This window comes from Mustela lutreola, chromosome 1 (genome assembly GCF_030435805.1).
Source record: "Mustela lutreola isolate mMusLut2 chromosome 1, mMusLut2.pri, whole genome shotgun sequence".
Classification (NCBI taxonomy): domain Eukaryota; kingdom Metazoa; phylum Chordata; class Mammalia; order Carnivora; family Mustelidae; genus Mustela; species Mustela lutreola.
The window spans coordinates 182487716-182514389 of record NC_081290.1 but is presented as its reverse complement, the minus strand read 5'-3'; the positions used below and the strand labels follow the sequence as shown (position 1 = coordinate 182514389).

Here is a 26674-nt window from a genome sequence, read left to right as displayed (position 1 = left end):
CACAAATTTCTCTAAGATAGGTCGGTTTCCGTCTCCTGGTCCTGGATTCTCCAGCTGAGCGGCCAAGTCATACCCGATCGGTTCAGGATCCCCTCCGGGAAGAGGAGTCCCTCCTCGGGGGCGATGGAAACGCCCTGGGCGAGTTTTCTGGCACCAGCGGGAGTTTCAAGTTTCCACTGGCGGGGGGGGTGGGGGGGTGGGTTGCGGCGGGCGCCCTCACAGCCCGCGTCCCTGCAGCCCAGTCCCGCCAGGAAGGGCTTCCCGCCGCGCTCCCTGTAGGAGGCCCACCCTCGCGCGTCCCCACCCCGCTCCACGACCCCCGGCGACGCGGCGTGCGGCGGTCCGGAGCGAGCGCGGGGGGCGGGGCGCGGGCGGCCCTCACGGCGGCGGCGGCGGCGGCGTTGGCGCTCAGGCCGCGGCGCGAGGCCGGCCGGCCGGCAGGGGGAGGCGGGGGGCGCGGGGCAGCCCCGCCTTTCCCCCCGAGGAGCCGCCGGGCGGCCATATTGCGGAGCTGTCTGCGGCGGTGGCGGCGCCTCTCGTCTCCGGCGGCCCAGCGCTTCCCACCGCCGCCTGTCCCTCCTGCCGCCGCCGCGACGCCCGGCGCCGCCGCGCAGCGCCCCAGCCGCGCTCGGGGCGGGAAGGAGCCGCTCGCTCTCAGGGTAAGCCGCCGGCGCCCTCCCTTCCCCCACCCCTGTTCCCCAGGCGGCGCCGGAGACGCTGAGGTGGCGGCGAGAAGTTGCGGGGCCCGCGCTGTCCGGCGGCCGCGCCGCGAGGGCCTCGCGCGTCTCTCTGTTCGCGCCCCGCGGGCCGCGGCGCCGCCGCTCTAACGGCCCGGCGGGCCCGGCCGAACCTCGGGGCAGGCGAGAGCGGCGGGGCGCGGCCCGAAGCAGGCGCCGCGCGTTTCTGCTCCGCTCGGGCGCGCGGGCCGCCCTCGGGGTGGGCCCTGGACCCCCCAGCTCCGCGGAAGCCGCGGCTTCCCGCCGCCTGGGCGCGGCCCCAGCGCGGCCTGGCCGGTGCCTTCAGGGGACTCTGAAAATCCAGCCCGCGCGGGTAGAATTACGTTTTGCAGTCTGTGTGGGGGGATTTATTAGAACTTCTTCCCCAACCCACCGCCCCCCCCCCCCCCGGCCTCCCGTTTGAAAGTAAGGGTGTTGAATTACTAGAGAGCGTGCGTTCTCCCTAGTGGCAAGAGGGATGTTGCATTCCGGGGTTTGGGGCGCGGAGCGGCTCCCGGCACCCGCACCCGCAGGCCGGCGGCTCCCGGCCGGCCCGCTCGCTCTACCTGCTGCTGCTGCTGCTGCTGGGGCTGCGGCGGCCTCGGAGCCGCCCAACTTTGCCCGGCCCTGCGGGCAGCCCGGCCTGGGGTCTCAGACCCCACCACCCAAGTTGAGGACCTTACGGTCCCCCCCTCCCGGGACGGCTTCTCAACTTCATTTCCGGGCTCCCTCCGAAAGAGGGGCGCTGGGTTCTGTCCGTTCAGTGAGGCGCCTCGCTTCCCGTACAGGTACGGCAGGATTCTTCAGCCCTTCCCAGCATTTGGTTACCCCCCCCCACCCCCCACCCCAAGGAGTGGTGGTGATTAATGAGATTGGGAATGTGAAGTCAGTTTCACCAGAGATAAATTTAAAAATAGAGTTGAGAATGTGTAGAGGACGTTTTAATCAGTCCTGTGGCCCTAAGGCTGGCATGATGCAAATGTAAAAGTCGACGATAATCAGGGTTTATTTGATACAGGAGTACTTGGACATCCACATTGCAATCTATTGTTTCGGAAGCATACATTTTTTAGAACACTAAATACTCTTTTATATTTCAGACGGAGCTCTGAATAAACAATTGCCCCGTTCATTTGGCTGGGTAAATAAATAATGGCCTAATCCATTCCTCAAAACAGCATTATTAGATTTGAGAAGAGATTACTATTCAGGATTGCACTTTAAAAAAAAAAAAAAATTTCAGAACTCCGGTGTGTTTTATCTTTCGGAGACTAATAGGATAAAAATGTGGCAAATGACAAAGGGTAGAACACTCCTTTTGAAGTTAATAATAATGCTTTAAAAAAGGATTGTCCTGACTTTATTTCTTTGCTTAATCACTTTTTTATGTAGGATGGAATTTAACAAGCAGTTGATATATTATTATTAAGGAATGAATAGATACACATTGCAGTTCTTTACAGTTTTATTTCAATGAGGCAAAATTTGATTATGACATTTAGAAATGTTAAATTCTTGTGGATTATACATTGTTTTGTTCCTGCCTGTAGCCCTACACATGGAAGATTGTGTAGGAGAGACTCAGAAATATTTGTAGAAAAAGATAATTAATTTTGATGTGAGTAAAGTATGTTGAGTCTTTTGTTTTTAGACTTTGTCATTGCTTAACTGGAACTTAAACTGATTATTCTTTTTCCTGGTGGTAAGAGATGACAGACTTGGCTCTTCTCTCCCTGTCAGTAGTCTCAGGGAGGGGAGCAAGGGTTGTTTCTTGTTGATTGCTTTACCATTAGGAAGAGCAGAATTGGATTTTATTCATTTTTATCTTTGGCATTTTGTTGAAATGAAGTCTTTATATATTTTTATTTTAATTTCAGTTCTTAATCTTTTAATATAATTTGTGTAGAGTCTAATTAGAGTCTCCAATGTGGAGTGACGGTGGGAATCTTGTTTTTTCATCCATTTTTAATTTAATGCATTTTAACTTAGGCCATTAAAAATGGCAAATTTTAACCAATGTTTCCCAAAGACCAAAGCCTAAAAAAAATGTGTCCTGTGAAGATTGCGAAGACTGAGAGACTGAGCTGTGCCAGTGGAGCATACCTGATAGGGTAAAACTAACATAATTTTATTCTACTTCTGTGAATCTGGGAACTCAAAGAAGGCACCCTGTCTTCGAAAGGTTGCGCCTCCAGCAGACCAAAAGCTAATGGACACTTGGTCACTACCCCGATGGTACCCATGGGGTGATAGACTCAGGGGACCTGGGTTAAGTTGCTGTGGACTCCCCTCTTACAAGGTTATTTTAAGCCTTGCAGTGTTGTTACTCATGGCTGAGGTTCTTCCAGATGGTCCCTTATTTTTGCAATCAGTGAAGCTCACCTCTTCCATGATCGAAGTGTCCAGTCTGACCAGAGAGTTCCTTAGTTTTTAGCCTCTTTCACAGACTCCTGCTTTTCTTACTTATTTAGTTCTTGGTATATTTCTTTATTTTAATTTCTGTTGAACATAAATATTAAACCATTTTTAAAGACTATAAAAGTAATACACTTTATGACAAACGTTAAAAATCTAGAAAGATGTAAAGGGAAAATAAAGTCTCTTACTCCCCAAAACTACCCCCCCACCTGTTTCATCATGTTTTTCGTAAGTGATAATTGATATTAGCACTTCCTTCTGTACGGAAAATGACAATACTTATGCAAGGATGAACCTATACTTTATCTCGTATTTGTGATTTTTAAAGTCTATAAAAACAAGGTTATTTTGTAACAGACTTTGAAAGGGTATTTGTTTATTACTGTGTTAAACATTAATGTTTCTCAGATTCTTATCAGTTGAATGAAATCACACAATGGGATTTCCTATATGAAATCACACAGTGTGATTTCCTATAATCTCAGTGTGTTTACGTGTTTGTGCAAATTTTCTTGCTTAATGATTGAAGGTGAAATTCAATTTTTGTTTTCTCCCTAGAGTATGGCATATGATTGGTAGTGGAAAGTGGTGTCCTTTGAAAATACGTGTCTTTATATTAGGAACTGATTGGAAAGGAAAAATAGTCCATAGGATTTACTTCTTTCCTCATTGCATTTAATACTGAATTCTAGCTTCAGCTTCCTGGAAAAGAAGGGTTCGGTCAGGTTACAAGTTGTATAGTTTTTTTCTTTGAATAACCAGTGTAGAAATACTTGCAGATTTACTAATTTAAAATACTTAGTTTTATTCAATAGGTAGATGTTATAAATGTGCATATGCATGTTTTGTATTGTTTTTCTGTTATAATATGTATTACTCTATAACAATTCTAAATTGCATTTTGCAGATGTTATATTTAAAGTAAGGTAATGACTTTTTTTTTTTTTTTAACATCAAGCACTCTAATATATTTGAGTAGAATGCTCAAGACATGCTGGGTTACTTTTCTTCCTAATTTATATACATTTGAAGTAAACTGTTTTTGAGTTTTAGTCAAGTTGATTTGTTTGAGAAAGATACTGTCTTTGCTTTAGTCATTTAGAGGAGAGGTCAACGAACTAGTTGGCAGGCCAGATGTGGCCTGCTTTCCTGATTTTGTAAATGAAGTTTTATTGGAACATAGAAATCCCATTTGGTTACATACTATATATGACTGCTTTTGTGAGCTGTAACATCAGAGGCCATATATTTTGCAAAACCTAAAGTTTTCATTCTCTGGCCCTTTACAGAAAAAGTTTGCCAACCACTGATTCAGAGGAAAGAAACCTTGTTGAAGGAGTGTCTTAGGTACAGTATCAAAGAAGGAGGTAGCAGCACATTGTTTTGTTTTCCCCCCATGATTATAGAATTTGTAAAGTTACAAAATTTTAGTATCAGTAAGTGTAACAGATAGTTTTTTCTGAGTTGTAGGTAGTCTCTATGGGCTTTTGGGACCTTAAATTTTTCTTTAATTTGTGGAAAATTGAAGTTAAATAAGACTAGCTGCAATGAAACTGTGAAGTGAGCAATCTTTTTTCAAGGACTTCTGTCACGTAAGATACTTTGGCCTCAATAATAGAAAATTCTCAACCTGGCTTAAATACTGAGGAAATGTATGATCTTATATAATGAAGTCTGGAGGTTCAAGAATAGCTCAGTGACATCAAGGACTCCTCTTTACAGTTCTCTGCTCTGTGGTGTTCCCCCTTAACCTTTATAGTAAGACTGTTTCGTCTTGTTACAATCTGGCTCAGCAGCACTCGCATGCCATCCATACTGCAGTGCTCAGAGGAATGAGAAGGACTCCCCTTTCCAGAAGCCCCCCAACAGATGTCTTCTTAGTTGCATAGGCTGGGATTGGGATATATTATTCCATACCTAGCTAGTCACTGGTAAGGGTAGTGGGATTGCCCTTTTTTCTTTTCTTTTCTTTTTTTTTTTTTAAAGATTTTATTTATTTGTTTGACAGAGAGATCACAAGTAGGCAGAGAGGCAGGCAGAGAGAGAGGAGGAAGCAGGCTCCCCGCTGAGCAGAGAGGACGCAGCCAGCCAGTCCCGAATGAGCACCAACATGTGAGGGCGCCCACTGGCCTCCAGGATCGGCTCGTGCCCTGCCTGCCCCCATCCACGGCCTTGACACACAGGCTCCCACGGCTCACCCGCTACTTGTGGAGGGGCCTGTGTACCCCTGTGGCCCCTGCTATGCAGGGCCCCCCGCAGGGGCATCCAGGTTCGCAGCTCGATTCCAGGACTCTGAGATCATGACCTGAGCTGAAGGCAGAAGCTTTAACCCACTGAGCCACCCAGGAGCCCCTTGGGATTGCCCTTTCTTATGATTCTCCTCTTACTAGATTGTTTTCCTTATTCATATACCAAGTGTTTTGAATTCTTTCTTTCTCCCCACCCAAAGTCACATCCAGTACTGATCTGTTATACATAATCTGGCATGAATATGTCAGTTCCTATCTTCTTGGGTACTACATTTATTTAAATTAAGAAATGAAAAGCATTGATTTCTGCTAAAATACTTAGAAGGCAGGGGTTGACAAACTGTGGCCTGTTAGCCAAATGCAGCCTATTCCATTTTTATAAATAAAAATTTATTTGAACACGGTAGTACATTTGTTTACATATTATCTATGGCTGCTTTCATGCTACAACCCCAGAGTCATTGCAATAGAGACCATATGGCCTTGGAAAACCTAAGAAGTTTACTTGCCCGTCCCTTTTAAAAAAGATTTTTATTTATTTATTTGAGAGAGCAGAGAGAGAGCACCAGCAGGGGGAGCAGCAGAGGGAGAGGGAGAAGCAGGTTCCCTGTTGAGCAAGGAGCCTGATGCAGGGCTTGATTCCAGAACTGAGATCATCAGCTGAGCTGAAGGCAGATGCTTATGAGACTGAGCCACCCAAGTGCCCCTTTACCTGGCCCTTTAGGGAAAAAGTTTGCAGACTTTAAGATAACAAAGGTACATATATACTTCTGTGCCAAATACTCTCTGTATTTGGGGAGTAAGATATTGAGAACTTCACACTAATGGTAATATAGATGTGCTGTACCATGAAGTGTGGTCACTGCCTAAATGCTCTTGTATGTAGGAACGGGAGTTAATATTTAGTGCATCAGTGTTCTAAGCAGAGTCTTCTGTGATGTGAGATTTGAGTGTTGTTTCCTACTTTATTTTTAAAATTTTCCTATTGTTTGTGTACGTTAACTAGTAACTTTCAATAAGTTGAGTAGGTGTTGTTTATAACCAAAAATCCTGGCTAGTGTATGGAATGAGCGGGCACATGAGTGCAACAAATAAAAGGGAGAATGGGGGTACAGGAAATGTCAGCCATGCTTAATTGAATCTGGAACCGGTTGGCTTTTACTGAGTGTGTAGGGCAGATTAAACTTTGTTAGCCATCTTCTGGACTCCTGATATTTAATGATAGAACTGGCATATAACCTTATTGACTGCATGAAAGAGTTTTGTCCAATTTAAGAGATATTTAAGAAACATAATTACTTTATTTCGTCTTGAAAATAAGCTGCTTTAAAGTCCGGTGTTTGGAAACCTATAAAGCGTAGAATGACATGTGAGAATTCAGATCATTTTGGAACTTTGCTTCTTTCCTGCTGCTAAGGTGACTTACATGAATCTGTTTTTACATCTTTGAAAACTTACTATATTAGTTTTTGGTGTTTTCGTAAGTGTTAAATGAAGTACTTGGACTGGATTTAGCTTTCTTAGCTTTTAGCGTTTAAAATTTATCAATGCAAATGGTAATGTATTGTTTTTCTACCCACCTTGGGAACAATATTGATAAGGTGTTCCTTTGAATTTACAGATTTCTTTTAGAAGAGAATCTGAATTCAGTGTGAAGCTTTTTTTTTTTTTTAAGATTTTATTTATTTATTTGATGGAGAGAGAGATCACAGGTAGGCAGAGAGGCAGGCAGAGAGAGAGAGGAGGAAGCAGGCTTCCCAATGAGCAGAGAGCCCAATGCGGGGGCCCAATCCTAGGACCCTGAGATCACTACCTGAGCCGAAGGCAGAGGCTTTAACCCACTGAGCCACCCAGGTGCCCCAAAGCTTTTGTTTTTAATACTGCAATTCTGCTTTATATTTTAAGTTTTAGAAATTTGCTTTGCATTTTCAGTAGCATGTAAAAATTGCTCGAAAATATTGAATATTTCATTTCCTTGAAAATATCTTTGAACAAAAATCACTTTCTACATAAGCAAGTACTTAATACCTTATTTGGAACTGCATATCACCCTTACAGGAAACCCATTTACAGAGGTGATTATACCAGTATTATTTTTTAAGTCGGCTCCTAGCTGGGTGTGGGCTTGAACTCAAAACCCTGAGATCAAGACCTGAGCTGAATGAAGTCTAGAGTTGGACACTTAACCAAGTGAGCCACTCAGGTGCACTGTGATTATACCAATATTAACCTGTACCTTATAATGTTTTTAGAGGTAGTCTTTTGACCTGAAAACAACAGAAGAATGAGCTTTAGCTTTTTGAAAAGCTCTTAAAATTGTTTGAGATGAGCTTAGCTAGAATGTCAGAAAAAAGGCAGAATAGGAAAGCCAGAAGAGCCCTAGGACTAGGGTTTAAAAGGACTTCTGATGGTTAACTAGCTTTATTACTTTGGGCAGGTCATTTATCTGAATATTAAATTCCTTATTAAAAGAATGAGGGATCCTATCTTGGGCAGAGGGAAGAGAGCAGTTATTATGAAGATTAGGTAATAGATGTAAAAGTGTCTAGAGAGCGAGTATTCTACGGATACTTTCTTCATTCACGAGCCTTCTTAATTTTGCCCTTCATTTGCATAATGGAGCTAAAATTTTTTTTGCCCTTTTTGCTTCACTTCGGGAATGACATGGCATTATGTAGCTAAAGGTGCATTAATATTGCTATTAAATTCAGTATTAACACTGAGCTGAAAATACAGTATAGTTCTGTGTATTGTAGAGGTTTTAAACCTGTGTCTGAACTTGGATAGGGAAAAATGTTGCATCTTTTTAACATGTTTTCTTCCATTATTAGTGTAGGGAACTGGTAGTATTAGCAGTACTACCAATAGAAATTGTAGATATTTTCATAGTCTGTTACTGTTAGAGAAATAAACTCATCATTACTTAGGAGTTTAATCATTAGATCCACTTGTAAATACTTTTATTTAAAGATTAATTAAGCACAGATATTACTGTGTCATAAATGTGTGATTTTAATATTTCGATAATTGCATTCCAATATAATTGGAATTATGCAATGTTAATATATTTTATTTTGCACATTTTTAAAATGCTTTTCTAGGAAAGGCTTCACAAGCTTCACCGAAGTGCCCGTCCAGGGGAAAAGTGATTAAGAACTTTTTTATTGTAGATGTTGTTATTGTGTTGGTTTTTGACTTCCAGAGTTACCTTATTAATTTAGTTTATATTTCTCTTTGTCACACTGCTTCCTAATTCCCCAGTAAATTGGCAAAGGAATTCTTTTGTAACTTTTTGGTCTGTGGAGAAGTCAGAGTTGGTTCAGAGATTGCTTCTGTGTCTCAAAAGACAGGAAAAAAATTATAGTTAGGCATGGAGGAAAAGGAGATCTTAAGAGTAAAATTAGGCGGTGTGGTATAAATTATTGAAGCTTCAGTATAGGCCAGTATGGATTAGACTTAACACCTGTTTTACCACCTGGCAGGTGAGAAGAGCCTGTTGTGCCACTGACTTAATAGAGCTCAGGGTGTTTAGCATGAGGCTGTTTTTCCATTGTTTGTGGTAGAGGGGAGGTTTGAGGGTCACCCTCAGAGTTAAAGGACAAAGAAGAGAATGTTTCATATAAATTCTTTATCTGTAAACATTGTGTGTATTTTTTTAAGATTTTAATTTATTTATTTGACAGAGAGTACAAGCAGGGGGAGTGACTGGAACAGGGAAAAGCAGGCTCCCTGCTGAACCAAGAGCCAGATGTGGGGCTCCAATTCGAGGACCCTGGGATCGCCACCTAAGTGGAAGGCAGATGATTGACCAACAGAGCCACCCAGGCACCTCTAAACATTGTATTTAGAGTACATAACCATACAGTTAATTTTCTGGCAATGGGGAATGTGTATGCTCTTAGCGTCTTTTAAAACTACTTGTTGAGTATGTCTTTGCCTTGATTGTGCTTCCTTGCTTCTGGGGGAATCAGTATAGCAGAGAGATTTAGGGTAAGACCACTTTAAAAAATTTAGGAAGAGTAGGGAGGCGGGAGTAAATTTTTTCTCAGTAATTATGTATTATGAGGGCAGATGGGAGAAGAGTTGATTGGTATTAAGTGTCGCTGATATACAATGGTTTAGGTGATTATATATTATCTTATTTTTTTTTTAAGAAAAGAAAGAAAGGAAGACTCTGACAGTGATTTCAAGATGAATCAGTTAAAGATGGAAACCAAAGACGTATCTCGGTTGTCTTGGTATCTTAGCTCTTTATGTGACATTTTATTAAATTGTCCATTTTGGTACTAACAAATGGCTAGTTTCAGGAAAAAAGAAAAAACATAACTAATGCAATCGTGTAAAGATTAGAAATGTATTACTGAGGTTAAATATTATTTTAGTGTTAAGTGTTATATATTTTTCAGTAATAACTAAATACATATTTACATATACATATACATAATACACATACATACTAAAATATATATTTTTCAGTAATAACTAAAAACACAGCAGGATCCTAAAAAGATTTAAAGTGGGATTCTTATATATGTCATATAAGCTCATAAAGTGAGATATAACCAATTTAGAAAATAAGACCCTGATTATTAAGTGGCCAGTTTGTTTTTCAAGATATTTGTAAGGATACCTGTGTTTTACATAATTAAAATGAATGGTTACATAATCACTTATCCTAATGTAAATGTTTATACAATTTGTCATAATACAGAGAAAACCTGTAAGAGTACATCATGTTATCAGAGTTTCAACATTGTAATTTTAATCATTGGCTTTTATCATGAGTACTGCTGAGAATATCTTGCTACAGATTACTTTCTTTTGTATTTCTTTATTTCTTTGGGATATATTCCAGAAGGAGAAGTTCCTTTTCAGAAAAAAAATTGAGCTTCTGTTAATATTGACAACTTATTTCTTAGAAACACTGAGCCAGTTTATGGTGCTACCAGCAGTATTTATCTATTTTTTTAGCAATACTGCTTCATCAATATTGGGATGTGTAATTATTATTTTGCTAGTTTAATGAGATATAATCAGTAATACCTTAAAGCCATTTTGATTTGTGATTTAAATCAGCACAGTTGTGCATTTATTTTGTAAAGAGTTTGTAGAGAGTTTGTGTTTTAACCATTTACTGAGTGGGGTCTGAGTGATAATCTTTGTTTGTTTGTTTGTAGTGATATCTTTATATATATTTATTTACTTTCCTTAGTAACTTTTTGTAGTGACTATTGGATATTTTTCTGTTCCATTACTTTTATTTTGCTATTTATTTTGTTCTATGGGTCTAAGGATTTTAAATAAAATATATTAATCTGTTTTCATCATAAGGTATGTATCTTAGTCATTATTTTCCTCAAAAATTTGAATTTTTAAATTCTCTTTTTGAAAAAAGATTCATCTACTTAGATTTTATTAAATATTATGGTGAATTTCTAGGTCTGACTTCAGTTTATTGGAATAATTTTGTTCTTTCATTTTAAAGAAAGTGTTTTTCTTATTACAAAAGCTCTACTTTTTTATTTTAGAAATTTACAGATTCATTTTAATTCATAGAGACTTGATATTTTGGGGTATAATCATACTAGTCTTTACATTAATACTGTAAAAAAAGAAATGTGATGATACTGTACATGTGGTTTTATAACCTGCCTTTTTAGTAGTTTGTAGGTATGTTCCCATGTCATTTAATATTTTTCTGTAACGTTTTGATGGGCTGCGTCGAAGTCTAGCAGAACCTATAGGTATACCATGGTTCACTTAACTAATATCTCAGTATTATATACACTTGTATAAATAACACTGTAACTAGAATCTTTGCAGCTCTATCATTGTACACATTTATTATTTTCTTTGGGTAATTTCCACAAGTACTTTTTAAATATCAAATAGGGGAAGACAGGTGAGTATATAGTAGTCCTCTGGACTCTAGGATAGGTGTTAAAAGACTCTTTGGCCAGTGATTACCCGCGTGACTGAGAACAAGAAATCTTCGTGCAGTTGTCCTTGTTTCTTAACTATAAAATAGCCATAATGTGACTTGTTTGGTCTTCTCGGATTTTTGTTAGTAGAGAATTAATGTATAAGAGCATACAACTGTGGAGTCTTCTCTAAGTACAGCGCATTGTTGCTCAGTTGGTTAAGTGTCTTCCTTCAGCTCAGGTCATGATCCCAGGTTCCTGAGATCGAGCCCTGCTCTAGCTCCATGCTCAGCAAGGAGCCTGCTTCTCCCTCCCCCATACTCCCTGCTTGTGCTCACTGAAACTCTTCTCTGTCAAATAAATCTTAAAAAACAGAACAAAACAAGGTGGAGATTAACCTGATTTTTAAGAGAGAAACAGTATTCTCTGAGAAACAGAAACATAAAAACATGAATTTTTAGATATCCACCACATCCTTATGGATGGAGGCTTTTGTTAGCCACCCCAACCCCCGCAGCTCCCCACAGTTTCGGTTGGGTTAGGTTTGTTGGATTTTTTTTTTTTTTTGGACACACAGATCACAAGCAGGGAGAGAGAGGGAAGCCGAGTCCATGCTGAGCAGAGAGCCCAGTTCGGGACTCGATCCTAGGACCCTAAGACCATGACCTGAGCCAAAGGCAGAGACTTAACCCACTGAGCCACCCAGACGCCTCAGGTTTATTAGAGATTTTGAAAGCTTAGTTCACTAGTGTAAAAAATCTGGTTTTGTGGGTGTTGGCCTATGATACCTTTATTCTTTTATGTCTTCAGAGCTCTCTTCTTAAACCTAAAGCTTTAATTTTTTTTTCTTGAAAGGGTCTGGTCCTTTTTATAAAGAGCACAACTTGAAGTAACTCTAGTATTGAAAACTTGGATAAATCATTTTTTAAAGGAAAGGGAAAAAAAGAAAAACCTACCTCTGTTTCATTCCAGTATTAAATTAACCTATAACTTCAGAATTTCTGCAAATCTACATACTTGATATTTATTTACCCTGTGTTTGCTAACTACTTTTTCTATAACTTGAGTGCTTTAACTTTGTTTACATACTCTGGCATTAGTTCTTGCTTTCTTTCCCTTGTTCTTCCTACTGATGAGATTGCACAGGAAGGATGCAACAGGCACGTGATTTAATAAATAACATGATCGGTGCCTGTGCAGGCTCTCCTGAGTGTCATCAAACTTCTTTAGTGTGTAGCTTTGGGATCAGATATGGTAATGCAATACAGAATGAGAAGTTAAGGTAAAAATTAGCTGAGGGCAATTAAAACTCTTAAAAAAAATCAATCAATCAATTAATTAAAGTAATCTCTGCACCCAGTGTGGGGCTTGAACCCATCACCCCAAATCAAGAAAAAAAAATTTTAGGGGCACCTGGTGTCTCAAGACGGTTAAGCATCTACCTTCTGCTCAGGTCATGATCTCCAGGTCCTGGGATGGAGCCTGCTCCGCAGGGAGCCTGCTTCTTCCTCTCCCTCTGCTGCTCCCCCTGCTTGTGCACGCGCGCGCTCTCTCTCTCTTAAATGAATAAATAAAATCTTTTAAAAAAATTAAAAATGACTTAAAAAAAAATTCCTGATACTCTGGTATGAGCAAACCTGAATTAGCTTTGTAGGCTACATGTATAAAACTCAGGGCTTGCGGGACTACTTCATTGGTTAGTGGGTTAGGGACATGAGTTTTCTGTCCAAAATTACAAACTCTATAAAGAAATAAACCATAATGAACTGAAAAAAGGAAAATTTTGTGGTGACAAAAAATAAACATAAGGGGGCACCTGGGTGGCTCAGTGGGTTAATCCTCTGCCTTCAGCCCAGGTCCTGATCTCAGGATCCTGGGATCAAGCCCCGCATTGGGCTCTCTGCTCAGTGGGAACCCTGCTTCCTCCTCTCTCTCTCTGCCTGCCTCTCTGCCTACTTTGATTTCTCTCTCCGTCAAATGAAATAAATAAAACCTTTTAAAAAAATAAACATAGGGATCAAAGGAAGATTTAAAACACATTATAAAATAGCATAGCATTATTAAATTTTTTTTACAAAGCTGAAAAAATTTCTAGAAGTAAAAATATATAATTACCAAAATGCTGAACTACTGAAAAGATAAAACATTAAAAACAACTGGAGAGAATTAGTGATTCGAGGAATGTTGCAGAGAGAGATAAAGAGCTGGAAAATATAAAAAAGTAGGTTTGGACTAGAGAATAAAATATGTATTATGTGTCCAGTGAGAATTGCTGAATGAAAAGAGAGAGCGAGAGCGAGAGAGAGAGAGAGAGAGAAACAATGGCTAATAATTTTCCAGAATTTGAGAAAAGCATACATCTTCAGAATAAGGAAAAGCTTACCAAATCCTGAACAAGATAAATAAAAGCAAATCTGAAGAATGCCTCCCAGAAAGTTCCTGAAAGCAGAGAGCAAAGGCAGATTATCTCAGAGAACTGAGTTAGATTAACTGTAGATAACACATCAGCAGTAACAGATGCCAGAAAAATCATGTCCTCCAAATCCTGAGGGAGCAACAATCAATTTAAGAGTTCTGCATGCAGTTGAATCATTACCTTATGGAGGAGGGAAGTATTCACTGGAGAAATATAACAGTTCTAAGCCTGTACTCACCTAATAGCATAGCCTTAAAAAATTAAAAAGTGACAATGTATAAGAAGAAATTAACATGCACAGTCCTACCTGGGAAAATTTTAATACATTTTTTTCTCAAGTTGCTTAAGTAGACTAAAATGAGCAACAGTAGGGAAACTATAAACAAAACATTAAGTACTTGATCTGGCTTGATCTAATTTATCAAACACAAAACATACATTATTGTCGTTTATAGGCAGAAAGTTAGAAATGAAATTATGTACTAAACATAAAGGAAGTCTGAATGAACTCTTCGGCTATGGTATAGTAAAGTTAGAAATAAATAATAAAAAACACTTTGTTCCCAGACCCATTCCATTTGAAAGTTAAAAAAAAGTTTCTTAGTCATGATTAGAGATCAAAACTGGAAAGGGAAATGTGCAGAGCCAATGAAAAAACTGTATATAAAAACCTGGGGGGGGACCACTAAAGTGATATTTAGAAAAATGATATTTATTTTATTTTAATTCAGTTAATTAACATACAGTAGATTATTAGTTTCAGAAGAAGAGATCAGTGATTCATCAGTTGGATAAAACACCCAGTGCTCATCACATCATGTGCCCCCCTTCATGCCCATCACCCAGTTACTCCATCCCTCCACCCACCTCCCCTCTGGCAACCCTCAGTTTGTTTCCTAGAGTTAAAAATCTCTTGGGGTTTCTCACCCTCTTTGATTTTGTCTTACTTTATTTTTCCCTCCCTTGCCCCATGATCCTCTATTTTTCTTAAATTCCACATGGGTGAAATCATGTGATAATTGTCTTTCTCTGATTGACTTATTTCACTCAGAAAAATGTTATGGTTTTAAATATAAGGCGAGACATTTTGAAAAATAATCCTGGAAAAGGAGATTTATATTTGTGTTTTTAGGAACTCTGTTGTTGCTTTGTTCTAAAACAGGCACATTGACCTGAAATGCCTTTGGTACATGTGAGTTTGGAAAACTTAGAGAGCTCATTTGGTAGTGGTTTAAACATTTATTTAAAAAAAAAAAAAGGCAAATCTAGAACAGATCTGGATTAAAAGAAAAATACAGTGGTTACACTATAGATATTAAAATACATTCTAACAGTACAAATAGGAAAAAAAATTCCCAGTGTTTTATATGAATGAATAGTGTGGTTTGGGGTAAACTTTTAGTAATAATATTATATCATTTTATATTTTATAATATATAAAATACTTATAAAAAGTACTTGTATGATCTGTCTCATTTGTGTGACAAGTTTAAAGAACTTCTGTGTTCTGTGAAATAGATGAAGGAAAAAGTATTGTTTCAATATGTTATAAAGATCATGTTTTTTAATATTTAAGTATACGAATGTTATACCTACATCCTTGATATATTCAAATGATAAAAGTTATTTTAAAATGTTCTGGACAATATGGGGGGATACTTTGTGTATGAAACTGCCTGATACTTGGACATATCTATGACCTTGATGCACATACTAGAAAAGAAAAAAAATGGGAATTACTTAAAGTTTAAGTTTAAGGGCTTAGAAAATGAGCCACAGAGTAAAGCCAACTAACAAAAAGAAAAGTCATGAGGAAAAAGAAATTAACAAAAAAAGAACAATAAAAGAAACAGAAGATCAAGGAAACTAAAAGCTGGCCTTTAGACCAATAAACTAAGCAAACTTCTGGCAAGATTAATCAGGCAAAAGGGAAGGGAAAATTTAATAGTATTAGGAATACTAATAGAAGATTGTGACTGCCAACATAGTAAATACAAACGTCATGAGGAAATACTATGAAACTTTCTAGAAATAACATCACCAAGACTTGTAGAAAACCAGATTTTGCTATAGGGTAGAGATTTAGCTGTTTTGGCCATGTTACATTTGAGATAATCTAGACATTGAGCAAGGCAAGTTAGCCAAGCAAATTCTAGAAATACAGATTTGAGAATTACTAACTTATAAATGATGTGAAAAGGTCAGTTTTGAGGATGTTTTTAAGACCTGAGATGATAAGGATGAATTAAGACAGTACTGGGATGAAAAGAAGATACAGAAAGAGAAGATAGGTCTCAAGTACAGTTTAGGTTCATGAAAGCAGGTGACTGACTGTAGGAGGGAGTGTTAAGATTTCCTAGCTAAGACTTAAGGAAATGAATTTCATAGCTCAATTATTAGATAAATATCTCAGGTGAAAGTTTCTTTTAAAGAGAGGTCTCGGGCACCTGGGTGGCTCAGTGGGTTAAGCCGCTGCCTTCGGCTCAGGTCATGATCTCAGGGTCCTGGGATCGAGTCCCACATCGGGCTCTCTGCTCAGCGGGGAGCCTGCTTCCTCCTCTCTCTCTCTCTCTGTCGAATAAATAAATAAAATCTTTAAAAAAAAAAAAAAAAAAAAAGAGAGGTCTCTTTGGCCCATGATTGAGTAAAATGTAGGGAAATGATGTTTCACTTTTTTTTTAATTTGGAGAATTTTCTGGTTTATTGTAACATTAAAAAGCAATTGACACTGAAGTTTTAGAACAATTATATATTAATTTAGTTGATGCTAGTATAATGGATGAATTTTCTTGGCAGAGATATTATCAGCGAAAGCTGATTTTCAAGTAGTAATATACCTTACTGAAGGTTTTCTAATTGAAATGATGGGTCATTTTTTCTGAACAAACTAGTAAAGATTAAGAATGTTAGATCCTTCGGTTGGTTTGTTAGCTGTCTTTAAGAACATTTACCCTAAGACAATATAGCATGATGGATTTCTTGGATTAGGACTCACTTGTTTTGCTCTACAGGGAGAAGATAAAATTTGACATTGGCCTCAAGGACAACTCTACATTTCAGTGAAGGCCATCAGTTTGCTGGTGAGTAGCATGTAGATTGCTAGTGTGTACTCTTTGGCTGTTTAATACACCTTAGGTAAATAAACTACTCAGTTTATTTTAATGTGGGTTTTTAAACTTTAAAGAAGAAAAATAATTTTTTTTAAAAGGTTATCTTTTTAGAGTTTATGTTAATCAGAATTTCCTTTTGTCTTTGTCAGTACAGAAGAAAGGTTGAAAAGTATTCTTGAGTTCATCTCTTTTGAACTTGAATCTGTATCTCCCCCTTTACTGTTCCTCTCCTCTCCCAGGCTGGATGTAGAGGTGAATTGGACACAGACAGAGACAGCATTTGGGTCCTTAGCAGTCTTGATTCGTTGCTATGTGTAGTCTCTGAGTAAATTGAAATTTTGGGTTGGTGATCGGTAGGCTTTAGATTATGTTGTGTGAGATATGTGCTCTTTTAAATCACAGCTATAAATATTTTTAGAAAAGGTGAAATGATAGTAAAAGACATTGAAAATTAGAATAAGACAGTTCTTTTTAAAAATTGTTTATTTTTAGAGAGCTCTGTGTTAAACTCACAATTTAAAATGTTTTAATTTTTATTCTATACAAATTATTAACATCAAGATATTATATAAAAGTAATAGATATATTATGCTTTCTTTTTTCTGTTCTGCAGGTGACATCAGAATTCATAAAAGTGAATTTTTTTAAAGAAGGTGATAAAAAGAGAAGGAAAATGCCGAAACCAGTAAGTGTATTTTACTTTTACCACTACGTAGTTAATGAAACATCAGTAGCATTAATTTCCTTTTGAAACAAGGCAAAATGTCATGGTAGAGTTGTTGGGAAGAAAAAGGCACTGATACCTCTATTGCTTGTTTCAGAGTAATGTGGCTACAATGAAGTACTCTAAGCCAGTGAAGAAGAGGTAGAGGCAACATTGCAGTGAAGATGGGAATTCGTGGGTTCTGGAGCCAAACTGTCTTAGTTCATATCCTGGCTCTGCTGCTTCCCCTCTGTGACTTTTTTTTTTTTTAAGATTTTATTTATTTATTTGACAGAGATCACAAGTAGGCAGAGAAGCAGACAGAAAGAGAGGAGGAAGCAGGCTGAGCAGAGAGCCGAATGCAGGACTTGATCCCAGGACCCTGAGATCATGACCTGAGCCAAAGGCAAAGGCTTTAACCCACTGAGACACCCAGGCGCCATCCCCACCCCCTGCCCCGTGACTTTCGATTGGTTACTTCAGACTCTCCAATTCTTAATTTCCTCCTATAAAAAAAATGGAGACGGTTAGTTACTTAAGGGAGTTTGGTGAGAATTGGTTGAACTTCGTACATATTCACTGCTCAGTATACAGTAACTTCTTGTTACAGGAGGAAGCAATGAGAGGTTGGAAGGACCAATGCATTAATTTTCTCATAATTCTAGCTTTGATGCTAGTGATAACTGATGTTGATATTATATAGTCTTTTTTTTTTTTTTTAATTCAAGAGAGTGTATATGATTTTCCTTAGCTTTATAATTACATAGTTCTGAAATGTTTTTAAATTTCATCTAACAATATTGGGTTTATTTTTTTTTTTTCAATGTTCCTTTTGCCCAGTTATCTTTTAAGAAAATTATTGGTTATAGCTATTGAAGTTTTCTGGTATGAATATCTCTTTGGGAATACTTTAAAGACTGAGCAGGTAAGGTAACAAACGGTGAATTTGCATTGTTGGAGGAAGAGAAGAAGAATAAACAAAAGGCATAAACATCAGAAAGGAAGAAGTAAATTTTTCTATTAGTCTGTGGCATAATTGTTTATGTAGAAAATCTTCAGGAATCTGAAAAACAGCTACGAGAACTATAACTGAACTTAGCAAGATTGTTGGACACAAGGTTGTATTTTTAAAAATCAGTAGTCTTTCTTACATACTAGTAGCAAAATTTGAAAAATGAAGTAAAAAAATCAATTTGTAACAGCATCAAAGTCATAAAATACTTTGGAATTAACTGCTTTGTCTGGGTGTCAGCCAGCAACAAGGGAGGAAAAAGCATAGAGAAGCATGCTCACTGTTTTATGCCGAGGCTCAGGAGTGGCCTTGTCTCTTCTGTCTGCTCTGTGGGTGAGAACCTAGTCATAGAGCCATATCTAATTGCAGGAGACCTTGAGAAATGTTTACAGCTCTGTAGCAATATACCCAACTGTAATTCTGTTAGAATTTGGGGGTCAAACAGCAAGCAGTCTCTACCACACTTAATGGTTAAAAGGAGATAAATCATATGAAAAATTCAGAAAGAGGAGTTCTAAGATTGAACAACTATTCATGATTTAAAACAAAACAAAACAAAACAAAAAACAACCCAACACTTCTTAAGCTAGGTATAGAAGAAACCGTAACTGCAAAAGCTCTTCTTAATGTGTTAACTGTGGGAGCTTTTTTAAAAAAAGAAAAATCAAGAACAAGACAAAAGATGCTATCATTGTTGCTGATTCAGCACTGAACAGGGAAACCTGCACAGAAGAAAAAAAAAAGCTGAAAGACTAGAAGAAACACTATTTAAAGATGTTAAGATTCTTTGTTGTACCAAGAATTGGCAAATTATGGCCCATAGGCCAAATTCAGCTCACCACCTGTTTTTGTACAGCTTACATGCTAATAATGATTTTAGCATTTTCAATGCATTAAAAAAACTACAAGAATAATATTTTACCTGTGAAAATTATATGAAATTCAAATTTCAATGACTAGTTTCATTGGAATGTGGTATGCTTGTTTATTATCTGTATTATGCTCTAATAGCATAGTTGAGTAGATGAAACAGTCTGTATAGCCTGCAAAACCTAAAATATTTACAGTTTGACCCTGCACAGGAAACATTTTCTGACCTCTGAATTATGTAAATACAAGGATTTATGGGTTCATTATAACAATCAGCAAGGGAACTGATAAAATGATCAATATAGAAATCCCTTGCTTTTCTACAAAGGCAAAACAATTTTGGAAAGCTACTTCATCAAATTCACAATTCTCTGTTTGAAACCCTTTAAGCTAGTTGAGTTTCAATATTTGGAATTTTTTGGATTTTAGAAAAGTGAATATACATATGTCATATGTCATTCTGTCATGGAGCTTCCCTCAAGGTTTGGTGTGTCATCTAAAAACATTAATATTTTTATAGGTCATTGTGTGACTATTCATTTGAAATTGGATAAATTAATCCAACAAATAGTCTCACATCACTTCATGTTAAAGTTTTGCTTATATAAGGTTATAACCTTGATTTTGATGCTTTTGGGATGTCAAGTGATTGTGGACTTGAATTTATGATAGTGATTTATGAGAAAGTTCTCTAACAAATCATTAGTATGATTTTTATTAAGATTTTCTTTTTTTTTTTTTTTTTTTTTAAGTAATCTCTGCACTCAGCAGAGGACTCGAACTTAAAACCTTGAGATCAAGAGTTCCATGTTCTCTTGACTGAGCCAGCCAGGTGCCCTGATTAATATGATTTTTATGTAGAAAATTATAAACACTGTTTTGAAAGATGCTAAAGAAGACATAAATGCACAGAGAGAACCACAGTCATGGATAAGAATAGTCATTATTGAGAAGCTATTATTTCTCACCTGAAGGGACTGATGAATTTAGTGTAGTTCCAATTTAAATCATAATGGGTTTTTAAAAATATTTTTTAAATTTTTATTTATTTGAGAGAGAAAGTGTGTGCATGAATGGTGGGCAGGGGCAGAGGGAGAAAGAAGCAGACCTGAGAGCCCCATGTGGGGCTTGATCTTAGGACCCTGAGACCATGACCTGAGCTGAAGGCAGCCACTTAACCGGCTGAGCCACCCAGGCACCCTATGGTGGGGTAATTTAGAAAGTTTATGATTTTGTGTGAAGTCAGGAACAAGAACAAAGAACCAAGAATAGCTCACAAGTTTTGAAGATAATGAGAGGAGACTTTCCCTACCATTTACCAAGACTTATTTAAAAATGTTGTGATTAAGACAGTGTGGTTTTGACAGAACAGTCAACCAGTGCAACAGAATAGAGAACACAAATTGAGATATCATACCTCATGAACACTGGATCTGTGACATAATTGTCTTTGGGAAGCTAATTAACTAATCATTATACATCATTTAGATATTTTATTTATTTATTTATTTTTAAAAGATTTTTATTTATTTATCAGAGGGAGAGGGAGAAAGCGAGCACAGGCAGATAGAGTGGCAGGCAGAGGCAGAGGGAGAAGCGGGCTCCCTGCTGAGCAAGGAGCCCGACGTGGGACTCGATCCCAGGACGCTGGGATCATGACCTGATCCGAAGGCAGCTGCTTAACCAACTGAGCCACCCAGGCGTCCCATCATTTAGATATTTTAAATCCCCATATCATTATCCTGTAGAGATTTAAAAATGAGATTGGAACTCTACCTTAAATCATAAGCAAAAATGATTGAAGACAAATTAAGAAAAACAACTTTAGGATGAAATTTAAGAATATCTTTATTACTCCAGAGTAATATTCTCCAGAGTAGAGAAGGTTTTCTTAAATACAGCAAAAAAATTTGATACCTGTATGTAAAACGTTGATAAAGTCAATGTTAAAGTTAAGAATATGTTCACCATAGGGTGCCTGGGTGGTTAAGAGTCTGCCTTCAGCTCAGGTCATGATTCCGGGATCCTGGGGTTGAGCCCAGTGTCAGGCTCCCTTCACAGTTGGGAGCCTGCTTCCCCTTCTCTGTCTGTCCCTCCCCCCATCTTATGTTATCTTTTGCTGTCTCTCAAATAAATAAATAAAATATTAAAGTTTACCATAAAGAAGATGTAGAATGACGAACTATAAACTGGGAAAAGATTTTTTTGTGATTTAAATAACTGACAAAGGGGGGCGCCTGGGTGGCTCGGTGGTTTAAAGCCTCTGCCTTCGGCTTGGGTCATGGTCCCAGGGTCCTGGGATCGAGCCCTACATCGGGCTCTCTGCTCAGCAGGGAACTTGCTTCCTCCTCTCTCTCTCTCTCTCTCTCTCTCTCTGCCTACCTGTGTTCTCTATCTGTCAAATAAATTAAAAAAATCTTAAAAAAAAAAAAACTGACAAAGGATTAGTATCTAGAATATATAAAGATTTCCTACATAGTAAAAAGAAAAAGACAAACAGTCTAATAGAAAAATAAGCAATAGATGTTAACAGATATTTCCAAAGGTGGGGAGACTGAATGGTCAATAAATGTACCATTTAGTTTTCTGTTAATCTGTAACAAATTACCACAAATTTAGTAGCTTAAGACAATCCACATTTATTATCTCACAGTTTTTGTAGATTAGGAATATGGGATGATGTAACTGGGTTCTCTGCTCAGGGTCCCACCAGCCTGAAATCAAGGTTTAGCTCATCCATTTTCACCTGGAGCTTGGGGTTCTCTTTCAAACTTACTCCTATTGGCAGAATTCATTTTTTTGCAAAAATTATCTATCCTTCTTTACTGGAGGATGAAGTCCCCCCCTACTTTTTTTTTAAACTAGTTACTGGTCAGGGGTCGGTCTTTGCTCCTAGAGGCTGGTGCTGGGTCCTTGCTCCCCGGCTCCTCCAGCTCAGTAAGGAGAACTCTCTTAGGTCAGATTCCTTCACTCTTTGAATTTCTCTGACTTCTTCAACCAGTTAGAGAAAACACTTTGCTTTTTTTTTTTTTTTAAGATTTTATTTATTTATTTGACAGAAATCACAAGCAGGCAGGGTGGGGGGGAAGCAGCCTCCCCACTGAGCAGAGAGTCCGATGTGGGGCTCAATCCCAGGACCCGGAGATCATGATCTGAGCTGAAGGCAGAGGCTTAACCCACTGAGCCAAAACACTTTGCTTTTAAAAGACTCTTTTGTTTCCACATTCCACTCACAATTTTGAGGTCTACTGATTAGAAACCTTAAGTACATTTGCAAAATCCCTTTTGTCTTGTGATGTAACATAATCAAAAGAGTAACACTAGGGGATGGAGATCCTTGGGGCTTAGAATTCTGCATACTATGTCTCAGCCTCTTTAGGAATCAGATCTCTGCTCAGTAAGACCATATTGAGATACCATTTTACATCCACTAGACTGTAAATATTTTTTAAAAATCTGATAATACCCACTGTTGGTGAAAATTAGCCCCGCAGGAATGCTTGTGAACTATTGGTGGAGTGTAAGTGGATACAGTCACATGGGAGCCCAGTTCACTTTTACGTGGTAGAGGTGCAGGCTTTCGTGCTTTATCACCTAGGAGTTTGTCTGTGTCTGTACTTCTAGAGAAACTCAGATGTATGTCACTAGGAGACATACACAAGAGTGTTCATAACAGTATTGTTCTTGATAGCCAAAAGATTAAAAATAATTTAATATCCATTGACAAGAAAATGGGTAAATTATTGTTCAACAGTAATTGTATAGCAGTAAAATTAAATGAATTTCAACGATTCACAGAAAAATCAGTGAAGCTTAGAAGTGGTGAAAAAGCAAACTGCCATGTGGTATAATTTCTGTTTAAATTTTTTATTGAAATAGAGTATACATACGGAGATGAATGTAGTTGTGTAGTTGATGAGTTTTCATAAAATAAATATAATCATGTAATCATTGCCCACATCAAGAAAGAAGACTTTCTTAGCCAGTACTGTACAATTTTAATATACCTAAAAATCAAGAAAAGCTACTTTACATGGAGATACCTACATCTGTGCTGAAACTATTCTTTTAAAAAAAGGAATGACAAATAGAGAATTCAGGTTAGTGCTTACCTGTGGGAGATTGGGACAGATAAATTCACAAGATATACATTGGGATCTATAGCATTATTTGCCATTTCTAGTTAATAATTTGAATGGTAGATTTATGGGTAACAAAACTTTCTCTGTACTCAAAGTTTCTGTGTAAGTTTTCCACATCAAGCGTTTCTCTACTTATATGTAGACCTCAGTATTGTATTCTGGAATTTAACTCATTCTGACACCAGCCACCCAGATTAGCACAGACGCTGCAGGTAGGGGCTCAGACCCTCAAGACCGCTGTCCTCTTCAAACACCAATCACAAGTAGTGGGTCCCCATGTTACCCACATTTCTAACTTGGCTATGCATTGGAGATTCCCATGATTCCCTCCTCGGGTACTGTAATTCCCTGTAACAGCTCACAGAAATCGGGAAAACACTTTTTGTTACTGGTTAATACAAGGGATATTAGGGGTACTAATGAAAGATAAAGACGAAGAGGAGGTACATAGGGCAAAGTCCAGAAAGGTCCTGAGCACAGGAGCTTCTGTCCTTGTAGAGTTTGCAGTCCACCTTTCTCTTTGAATGTGGATGCATTCACCACCTTGGAGGCTCTATGAACTCCTTTGTTAAGGCTTTTAATGAAGTTTCCGTTATGTAGGCATGATGGATTAAACTCTTGGCCATTGATGATTAACTCTCTTCCGCTTCTCCTCTCTTTGGAGGTTAGGGTGGGGCTCTCATCACATGGTTGGTTCTTCTGGCTACCTACCTCCATCCTGAAGGTCCAGAGGGGTCCATCATGGGTTATTAGGAGTTACTAGTATAAACTGAGGTACGGTTGAAAGGGGATTATTATGAATAACAAAAGGCTCCACTTATTTCTATCACGGAGGAAATTCTAAAGGTTTTAGGTGCTCTCTGCCAGGAAACAGAATGAAGATCAAATATATATTTATTATATCACAAAAGGTTTTGTGATTTCTAAGACTTGTTTGATTAGAGATTGTATTTCAGATAAAAGCTACATGTGCAGAGCCATGGTTGTTACAATGAGTAAGAAAATATAAAGGAGGGGCGCCTGGGTGGCTCAGTGGGTTAAAGCCTCTGCCTTCGGCTCAGGTCATGATCCCAGGGTTCTGGGATCGAGCCCTGCATCGGGCTCTCTGCTCCGCAGGGAGCCTGCTTCCTCCTCTTTCTCTGCCTGCCTCTCTGTCTATTTGTGATCTCTGTCTGTCAAATAAATAAAATATTTTAAAAAAAAAGAAAAAGAAAAGAAAAAATAGAAAGGAGAAATAAGTCAGATTTAGAATTCATGTGAATTAAAGTTAAGAAGATCGATTTGTACCATATGATGGTGAATTCTAAGTGAAGATGCTACTCCAGAGTTAAAATTACTTTAGTTAAGGCATGCCAAGTTTTTGGTGAAATGTCCAGCTACAAAGGTATTTATAGAAAAAAAAAGAATTTAAAATAGAATCTAACAAATATAGGTCAATTGATGAATTCTTTTTATAAAATGAATATTTTTGCAATAGGATAAAACTGAGTATCTGAATTTTGTGTTGAAAAATATGGAAGAGTGAATGCCATTCAAAGAATTTGTAGTTAATGTTTCTCCTGAAATACCTGCTCTGCTTTGATATCCCTGTGCCCTTGGGTAAGTAATGGGGAACTCTTTTAGTTTCTGTAGACATGACATATTTCCTAGTATTGTCACAGTGGCTTAATGAAAACATGGAAAGCTCATGGCCTAGTGCCTAGTGTATGCCAAGTATTCAATAAATGTTTTTAAAAGAGGACTTTGTAAGCTCTTTCTTTTTAAAACAGATTTAAGATTTCCTGTGATTAAAATCAAACATTATCACTTTAATGAAGAAAATCTTAGGTACAAATATGGTGTAGTTTTTCATTGCCTGCGTATTTACTTTATTTTATAAATCAGATAAAAATATTGCTGCTAAGTATATTTTCTTTCCTAGTGATTTTCCCTTCTGTTTTTATTGTAGATCAACGTACGAGTGACCACCATGGATGCAGAGCTGGAATTTGCCATCCAGCCCAATACCACGGGCAAACAGCTTTTTGACCAGGTATCATTTAGCCACAGGAAGTATGCAGCTTTTGACAGCATACAATGTGGAAGCTGTTGCAACTTCTTTGTATGTTTTCCTCTAACTTTACTGCTATTGCAACAGTGTTGCACTTGGAATTTTTCATGGTATCTTTTCAGTTATCTGGAAAGCTATAGAGCTATTATTCTTTCTCATTTCTAGATGGGAAAGAGAGGACTTTTAAAAGGTAATTATCAACAGATATTTCTTTAACATCCTCTGAGTAAAGCACTGTGATGAGGACTCAAAGAAATGAAAGTGTCCCTAGCGGGATCGTTGAAAATCCTAGATAGAGGGGATGTCAGGAGCAAGGCCCAGGGAATTACAGTCTACAAGTAGGCACCTGACAGCAGTTCCATGTCATAGCCCCATGATAAGCTAACATGGGTGTCATGTTGAGGAATTTGGACTGCTGATGCTGTCTTTTTCTCACTCTTGAGTGCACATTTGAGTCACCTGTGGGGCTTTTGAAAGAGAATAAGGGTAGTGCTTACAGACTACATCCAGATACTCTGATTTCAGATTCTCTGGGTCCTACTGGAAATCATTAATATCTTACTTGTTTATTTAAGCTCCCCAGGTAAAGCAGTAAGTAATGTTGTAGGTGATGTTTTATTTGGAAGGGAAGGAGAGAGATTGGTGCCCTGAGGCCAAGTGATTAGGAAGGTGACTTGATGATTACAAGTGGAATGAGGGTGATTGGGGGTGGGACTCAGGGGAGGATGTTTACAGGGACTTACATTTGGGCAGAAGAGTAAGGAGTCTATGGTCAGACCTCCTCGACCTTAGAGAACAGAACAGGAGGCAGAGTTTCTAGTACACAGCAGTAAATTACCTAGTAGATATTTTGGGTTTATTTAGGTATCTCACATAGATCTAAAATACACCAAATTTTAAAATTCCTGGTAAGTTGTTTCTTTTCTTGAAAAAATAGTATACGTAATCTTCCTGATAAGTTAATTGATTATCTTGAAAGCCCTGAGAAGGTCTTTTTATAAGATGAAAGGTTTTTGGTAGAGTGAGCAAATTCTTAAAATCATAAGCAGCTACAAGCACCATGCATA

General features: G+C 38.2%; 1 protein-coding gene across 1 annotated transcript in view; it reads left to right on the top strand.

Moving 5' to 3' along the window:
- Positions 1-420: 420 nt before the first annotated feature.
- RDX (radixin) overlaps positions 421-26674 on the top strand; it is a 92089-nt gene continuing 65835 nt past the window's right edge. Inside the window, exons 1-4 of the mRNA XM_059179918.1 lie at positions 421-659; positions 16732-16800; positions 17444-17515; positions 25506-25589. Of these exons, the coding sequence (XP_059035901.1) occupies positions 17504-17515; positions 25506-25589 (96 nt within the window). The 5' untranslated portion in view covers positions 421-659; positions 16732-16800; positions 17444-17503. The remainder of the gene's footprint in view (positions 660-16731; positions 16801-17443; positions 17516-25505; positions 25590-26674) is intronic.